This window comes from Cydia fagiglandana, chromosome 14 (assembly GCF_963556715.1).
Source record: "Cydia fagiglandana chromosome 14, ilCydFagi1.1, whole genome shotgun sequence".
NCBI lineage: Eukaryota > Metazoa > Arthropoda > Insecta > Lepidoptera > Tortricidae > Cydia > Cydia fagiglandana.
In genome coordinates, this window is record NC_085945.1 from 7,052,763 (window position 1) to 7,061,540 (window position 8,778).

The window sequence follows — 8,778 nt, forward strand, 5'->3', positions numbered from 1 at the left end:
TATATCTCACGACGACAAAAACTTAGTAGTGGATAAAAACAAACTATGGCGGGCTCGAAATAACGAAAGATGTAACTTGCAGGAGAATATGAGTCATGATCAATTGGAAGCGATTTATTTTGACGGCAGGAAGGACAAAACCTTGCTTATCGAAAATTCGAATGGTCGCTCCTATCGTAGACTTACTGTGGAAGAACATATATCGCTTATAAGTGAACCAGGCTCTTTATACTTAGGACACACGACACCACGAACAGGAACTGGCAAAGAAATTTGCAATTCAATCGTTGAATACTGTCAAAGCCACGAAATCGACTTAAATGAATTATAAAAACTTTTTACAAAAAAAAAGAAAACCGACTTCAAAAAGGATGAAATAAAATATTATCCTTTTTAAGTCTATGCGTTACCAACTGATATGTTTGAAGACGGTGCCAAGCCAACTTTTGAAGCATACCATGATTTTGGTGCGATTCGATAAGGATGTACGTTGGATTGCCTTAAAATGAGCGTACTTTCTGTAGGTACAGTCGACGTTAAAAATATGTTTACACTTTTCGTCTTATTACAAAGGAGTAAGGTGCAAAAGTGTATAATACATATCTTTGACGACGACTGTACCTAAGAACACGCCTCAGAACACACGATCAAACCTTCTTGGCACAGTCCGTAGGTACCATGTTTGTCGGCACGCAAGCGTGGGATTGGGACTGAAGTTATTTCCCGTCCCTTATTCAGAGGACTACATTTCAAAATATAAAACAATTCAAGGAATTTACGTTCTTGCCAAATTTCACCTAAAGCGGTTCAGTTGTTTAGCCATGAAAAGGCGACAAAGAGGCAGACAGAATTACTTACACATTTATAATAGTTCCAATGGTACAGTTCTAATAGGATTTATAGTCATAAAGCTGATTATTTTTGACGGGTATTCTTTACTACTTGGCTTGGCACCGACTTCAAACATATCAGTTGGTAACGCATAGACTTAAAAAGGATAATATTTTATTTCATCCTTTTTGAAGTCGGTTTTCTTTTTTTTTGTAAAAAGTTTTTATTTTTCCATTTTTAGTTTTAACGCATTGTTAATAGCGCGACGCGTGAATGAAAAACAACGTCATGATTAACACTAAATTCGTGTATCTACTTTAATAAATATGTAATCTGGAATTTTCTCAAGTCCGTCTGGGAAATTATAATTCCTGTCACTACACTAAATCCACCCTCCGCCCCGCCACTGACCCAATCTCTCAACCCCCCCGATCACTCAACCTCATAGCGTATCAACCCCTGATCCATGTACCCCTCGGCCCTGAACCAGCACCCCTTCAACCACCATTACCCGACCCCTTAATCCCCGACCCCTTAACTCCTAACCCTAACCCCCGATCAGTAGCCTTACCAGCTTACCAAGAGTTTGACATTGATTTATTCGCTAGCGTGTGTGTAACTTACTTTCTTTGCATCTCGCTCGTACTGGCATATTAGTGCGAGCGAGATGTATACAAAGTAAGTTACGAAGACGTTAGCGTCGCTAACTTAGCGAATATGTCAATGTCAAACTCGTGGTAAGGCTACACTTGCACTACATCAAGTTGGCGGTGTTCGGAAGCAAATGCTCGAGTTACTTTAGAAAACACCGAAATCACTTTACACGTGCCTTTAAAAACTGAGGAGTTCCCTCAATTCCTCATGGATTCCATCATCAGACCAGAACCAAAAACAATACGGAAACACCTTGGAGGCAACTCCTTCCAAACAAAAAAAGAATTACTCAAATCGGATCACAGGTGCCGGAGTAATCGCTGAACATACTACATTTAATAAATCATCATCATTATCATCAAAACAATCATCATCATCAGGTCTACTTCATCAAAGTGGTGGATTTCGGGAGAAAACGCTCGGGTTGCTTAAGAAAACACCCAAATCACCATGCATGTGCCTTTAAAAATTGAGGAGTTCCGTCAATTCCTCATGGATCCCATCATCAGAACAGAACCAAATTAAAATGGGACCAACTCGGAGGTAGCTCCTTTCAAACAAAAAAAGAATTACTCAAATCGGACTACGGATGTCGGAGTAATCGGTGAACGTACATAGAAAAAAAAAAAAAATAGCCACAACCGAATACAGAACCTCCTCCTTCTATGAAATGGAAGTCGGTTAAAAATGTATAGGTTGTGATGGGACTGCCACGAATACTGGGTGGAAAGCAGGAGTTATTAGATTAACTGAGTTGAAGTTGCAAAAACCATTACAGTGGCTTGTATGCCAACTCCATGCCAATGAGTTGCCTTTACGACACTTATTTTGTCAGCTGGATGGAGGCACAAGTGGACCTAGAGAGTACTCGGGGCCCATAGGAAAAGCTCTAGAAACCTGTGATAAACTGCGTGTAAAAAAGTACGCAGCTATTACTAGTGGTATTACTGATATAGACCAAAATGTCCTAAAATCTTTAAGTACGGACCAAAAGTATTTGTACGAAATGTGTTGTGCTGTGTCGACGGGAACTTGTAGTGCAGAACTCGCAAATAGACAACCTGGAAAGATGGCTCATTCTCGTTGGCTTACCACAGCAAATCGTATATTACGATATTATATTGGATGTGAGAAACCGTCGAATAAATTGAAAATTCTAACAGAATACATTGTCAAAGTGTACGCACCGGTCTGGTTTGAAATAAAGAAAAAATCGTCGTGTATTTATGGAGCCCACCACGTATTTAATTTAATACGTTTAACTAGATCATTCGGTGACGATGTGAGGTCTATTATTGATCCAGTAATCCAGAGGAATGCTTTTTTTGCTCACCCTGAAAACATACTGGTGGCTATGATATCGGATGAGAGAAAATCTGTGAGAGAACTTGCTCTAAGAAAAATTTTACAAGCAAGACGACAGCCAATCACTGGTTCTGTCAGAGTGTTTAAATTGCCTCAGCTCAATTTTAATGCAACTGATTATATAGACATGATAATCTGGGCTGAGTGTCAAGTTACACCTCCGCCGATTATGAGCCATGTGTCTGAGGAGGATTTGCAGAAGATGATAGATGACGTCTCGCTAGCTCGAGATGTCGTTTTCTCTAAGTTTCCCTGTCACACGCAAGCAGTAGAACGGTGCATAAAACTTGTAACGGAAGCATCGATTACGGTGGCTTCAAAAAATGCACGGGATGGACTTATTCGGACCAAACTGAAATCCAGATCTGTAATGCCATCTTTTGACAATAAGGCACAATACAACTGCTAATTTAGTTAAAATTCAAGTTTTTCAACACTAAAACTTTCGACATTATGCATTTATTTTGTAACAAAAATGGCTTATTTATAAATAATTAGACTATGTTTTATACAATACATGTGGTTTTTATTATTTAGTACTACAAAAAAATATAAATAATCATACACGAAACTGACGTCGAATATTTCAATAATTTAAAACTTTGAGCAGCTGTAGAGGGCTAAATCATATAACGAATCAACATTTTTTTAACTGAATATAAGAGCTTAAACAAAATAGCAACTTTTTAGACCCCCCCAGGTACGATTTACGCAAAAAAATATTTTTTCATACAATATCGGCCCACCCTACTGTGCATAATATATGTACAAACATGCTTGGCTACTGATTTCATGCTGCCGGCAAAAAATACCTGCTGCATCTTTCATTAATAGATTTTCAATAAAATAAATTAACTTTTTAACCCAATCATTGTTTCATTTATTGGAGTGGTTATGGTGGTTACCACCTTAACCTTTGGTATGCTTAGGAGCAGATCTGCTCCCATGTAGGTACTTACCTATATTCAACTTAAAAAAAAATGCATTAATTATGATTGATATATAAATGACAAATTTTTGACACCACACATACAAAAGCTTAAATATGAACAGCCAGTAGCTTAGCGGGTGAGATTACCTTCCCAAATTTCCATTGACTATAATAAAGATGTGTTTAATTAATTTTTATCGCCTCACTCACTTAGGTACTTCTATTACTGAGTAGACATGTGCGCCGCGCCGCCGCCTCCGACGATTTTTCCACGCCGCCGCCGCCGATAAATTTGACCGGCGTATAATCGGCGTGGATAATTTTGATACCTGTCGTGTCTTATTGCATGTTGCGTAGTGAGTAGAGAGTGTCAGAGGTATAATAATTTAAAGATCCTTATGATTTTTCGCTAATTATTTGCCATTGAAACAAATTAGCATCATTTTTGACGTTGCGGGGTTAGCTGTGACAACGATTTAGCGTTAAGTTAAACAAGACCTAGTTTCTGGATCACAGGTTATTAATATTTGATACTTATTTTTTTACATTCACTAAAGTCAAGAAAATAGCAGGTTCATATCCTAGGACATAAACATGCAATTATCTACTAAGAATGATGATAAGGAGAATGACGGTCATCATATGATATGTTATATCATGGAGCACAAATTGAGCACATGCAGCTTGCAAGTGCCATGCGACACGGGACTTTTCTAATACATTCTGTTCAACCTGCCAGAGACGTTTACTTCGAAACGACGATACCTTTTTTCTAACATACATTTCTGATAAACTTCAGTTCAGACAAATGTAAAGTAGTTCATCATCAGTATCATTATTTCGTAACAAATCATAGGTGAGGCGACAGCGGCTGAGAAAAGTCAATATAGATTTTTTATTTTTACACCTGAACTTATAAATTAAATATTTTTGTGTTATATGTATTACACTTACAAAGTCATTATAATGCCTAAAATGTAGCGTTTTAAATTGCCCTTCTTATGTTAATATTTAAACATACCGTTGGTAAGAAATAGTTGCCAAGAATGCCAAGTGACATGATGGTATATAATTTAATTATAATTTTCAGCAATAATTTAGAAAACACACATAATATGTTTTGGATAGTGTAACACGGGTGTTTTGAAAGGGGGTAAAATAAATGAATGGAAAGCTCCGGCTTGTCTAAACTGGAAACAGCCATGTTAACAAAATAAAATTAAATCAAAATAACCTAAGTGGAAACCTTGCTGTAGGAAAGCTAGGAGGAGAAACAATTAAACAAATTTAAATCTAACAAACTTTATTAACCTAATAAATTATTTGAAAAGCTCAGTGGCAAAGCTGGATCGCTTCACAGGTTCAAGTAATAAGGGTTTACTCCAATTAACTAAATACTAAAAACTAAATTTCGAAATACCTAAGTTTTATGCACCAGAACTTTCAAAACTTTAAACTGAAATAACTATCGCTCTAAATTACATTTTAAATTTGTAGCCGAGCGCAGACGCAATTTAAAAATTAAAGATGCATCGGACCGACCTCAAAAACTGCTACCGGACCTGGAGCAGCGGGGAGTGACCTCGCCTATCCCCGGGAAGCTGACTGCTAACCTGGTTGGAGCCGGCCAGTGCAGATGGCGTGGGATAGATCCCACAGCATTTTAAAAGTTCAAAACATCTTCAAAAGAAATCTAAAGCTCATGAAACATCTTGAAACGTCTTGAAACATCGAAAGCTTCTAGAAACATCGAACGCTTCTAGAAACATCCCGGCTCCGCACTGGAAGCTGTTAGGACTTCTGGCGGAGCGCTCCCTTCCCTCGAACAGGAGTCACCTTCAGTGGAACACACCGAAGGACTCGAACTGCTTCCACCATTTTGACCACCATGTGGAATGGGTGGTCTTACCACAAAATAGGGCTCATGCGAGCGTGCGTCCCCGGAGGGGTCACACATCAAAAGTGCATGTCACCTCAGAATGACCTCCTCATATGTTGAGTACAAATGGCCAAAAACAAAAGTAGGGTGTCAATCCCTGAAGACACAAATTCTTCGAAAATTCTGAACTGATTATCTAGAAAACTCTTTCTTGAGCCTTGAGATTTTATCATTAAATCTAATAATGTTTCATTTCAGAGCCACTTTGTCAGTCTGTAATTTCTATGTTTTGTTTTACATCAATATTATTTTTTATCTAAAAAAGTCATACCTAAATCATACAAAGTTTTCCTGGAGTGACAACATAAATATCTCAAGTTTTAATTATTTTTACTTATACTTAACCCCGACAACAGATAAGCATCAAAAGGTGCATCTGAATGCAACAGATTATGCAAAGAAGTGCAATCAATCGAGTTAGTTTGGGATATTGTTAAAAACGTTGAAATAAGAAAAGGAATTCAACCCAAAAATACACTCAGCGTCAAAAAAATCGCACATCTTAACTTTTTTCTTTCAAGCGGTTATAAACCTTATATTATATAAGGCAAGATAAGACTATGGGGCCTTATTTGAAAGGTTATGAAACCCTTTATTGGAAAATGTCGTAAAATGGACGATCTACCGCATACAAAAAGAAAATTTTCAGGAAAAACGAATCGACGTGTATTCAAGTAAAAATTGCAACGAATAAAATCACTACAAAATCAACAGATACAGAAAAAACAAACTTAAAACTAAACTTAAAACCTAGTGCTGCCTCTTCTTGCCCTCCGAGTAGCTTCCATGTGATCAGTCATGACTGTCATGAGTGCCATGATGCGTTTTTGAGGAAAGTTGTTCCACTCCTCAATAATGGCGTTTTGAAGCCTGTCGAGAGTGGCAGGAGCAGGATCAGGCGACCGAACCCGTCGGTTTAGCTGATCCTAGTGATGTTCGATTGGGTTCAGGTCAGGGCTCCTTGCTGGCCACTCCATTACGATGATCCCAACCTTCCATAGTTAGTCTCACACAAACAACGCAGTGTGACCGCGGGCGTTGTCATGCTTAAACTGGAAGTTGGGTCCAACAAAACCATCATATGGGATCATATCCTCCTCCAAGAACACCGTTATGTAACGCCGAGCAGTCAGGGATCTCTGGCTGTGACCACCTTCAGTGCGGGAAATGCACAGGAGATCAGTTTACTCATCCATCGAAATGCCGCTCCAGAACATGCGAGGTCCGTCCCCTTAGTGGACGATTTCTTCAGTGCAGGCTTGCGTAAATTGCTCTCCCTGCCTCATATACACCCCTTTGCACCTGTCGGTGGTGTAAAGGGTCTCGTCGGAAAAGAGGACATTCCTCTATTGTTCGAACGTCCAATCTTCGTGCAGTCGGCAAAATTGCCTCCTGGCTATTCGATGCTATTGCTTTAATTGGGGGCCTGTAGAAGCTCTAAGGGGCAACATCCTCTTCTCTTCCGGCTTTCTTCCTATCGTAGAGATGCTTACTGCTGTTTTTGGAGCTGCTTGAAGCTGCTGCTGCAGCTCAACAGCCTCGGAGAAACGGTTCTGCAAAAAGTTCGATACAATGTACCGGTTGTTACTAGCGGAAGAGCAGTGTTGTCTTCCAGGTCTAGGCCTCCTGATGTAACCACCAGTCACCTGGAACCCCAGCAAGACTCGATGCACTCGGAAACCGCTTATGTTAAATCTTTCAGCAACTTCTTACTGCCATAGTCTTGTTTGCAGCAGTGCCACCTCTTGAGCTGCTCCTTCTGGCCTGGTATCCATGTCCAAGGGCTTTTTCTTGCTGTAACGGTTCATTAGTAACCTCAGTGACCTCTGGAGAGCGAATAAACCATAACTAACCTTTACCCTCCGTTTTATACCCGTCCCGGATTGCACAACAACGGACCGATTAAAATTGGATCTCGGCCCTTTTTTAAACAAAACCCCTATGTTCGGCGATGGTTGTTTTTACGGATAATTACGATTTATCTTTTTAAAGTTCATTAATTGCGCTTTCAAATGATACCAATATTGACAGGGTACAATGCATTAGATAAGAGCTATATTTGCTTGAAACGAATTTTCGGCGAGGTGCGATTTTTTTGACGCCGAGTGTATTAATTAAAAATCTAAGAAATTGTCTACGTTACAATAGCCTAGTAATTACTCAGAAGGCTTTAATGTAGAGTTTCTACAGTCACGTTCTCATGCAGTATCAAAAATCATGCCCCGCCGATTACACGCCGATCACGCCGCCGCCGGTCAAAAAATCATCGGACGCCGCCGCCGATCATTTTGGCATCGGCGCACATGTCTATTACTGAGTAAACCAAAAGCAAAGACAGTAGGTAATAAAAAAATAATATTAAGTAACAATATGATTTATTAGTTTTGGTTTCACAGGCAGCTTTTATCTAATGCATAACATTGTATTCAATGTCCGCTTGACTTTTGTTAATTTCGAAAATGTTTGAAGTTGTAGATGGTATGTAGGGGAAACTATGTCATGTACAAGAGAAGACGCGGAGAGTACTTACAAGTATATTTACAATATTATTTACATCAATTTACAAATTCGACAATTCAACGAATTAAAAAAAACGTAAGATTTTTCGTCTTAGGCAGAAGGTATTGTGTGTTCTACGTATTCGTTGCTTAGCGACTGTGGCGCATCGCGCAGGCGCACGGACTTAGGCGCGTGGAGAGTGGCGAGCCGGTGGTCGCCACAGTCTATGAAGTCAATGAGTTCACTGAGGTTACACTGATTCGGGCAAACCTGTCCACAATTTCAATTCACGGTTTGAATAATTACTAACGCTTAAAGTAATGTCTCTTCTGGTCAAGTAGGGGAGAGCGGGATTAAACGTGCCGGAGGTAAGTTGGTCCGATGGGAATAGGAACGCAAGTAAACCATGGAGCGATTCGTATGATGTTTGTCGCAAAAAGTCAGACCACTATGCGGTTGCAGGAGCCGTTTTCGTTGCTTCCATTATATGTAGTAGAATAGTAGTTATGGAAAATAAATCAAAAACGAGGGCACAACGAACCCCACGGATAATCACATT

General features: G+C 39.4%; 1 protein-coding gene across 1 annotated transcript in view; it reads left to right on the plus strand.

Annotated features, from left to right (window-relative positions):
• The window catches only part of LOC134670991 (uncharacterized protein C05D11.13-like), a 32,508-nt gene extending 24,471 nt beyond the window's left edge, over positions 1-8,037 (plus strand). The window contains exon 2 of the mRNA XM_063528811.1: positions 7,927-8,037. Within this exon, the coding sequence (XP_063384881.1) occupies positions 7,927-8,037 (111 nt within the window). The remainder of the gene's footprint in view (positions 1-7,926) is intronic.
• Positions 8,038-8,778: the final 741 nt, after the last annotated feature.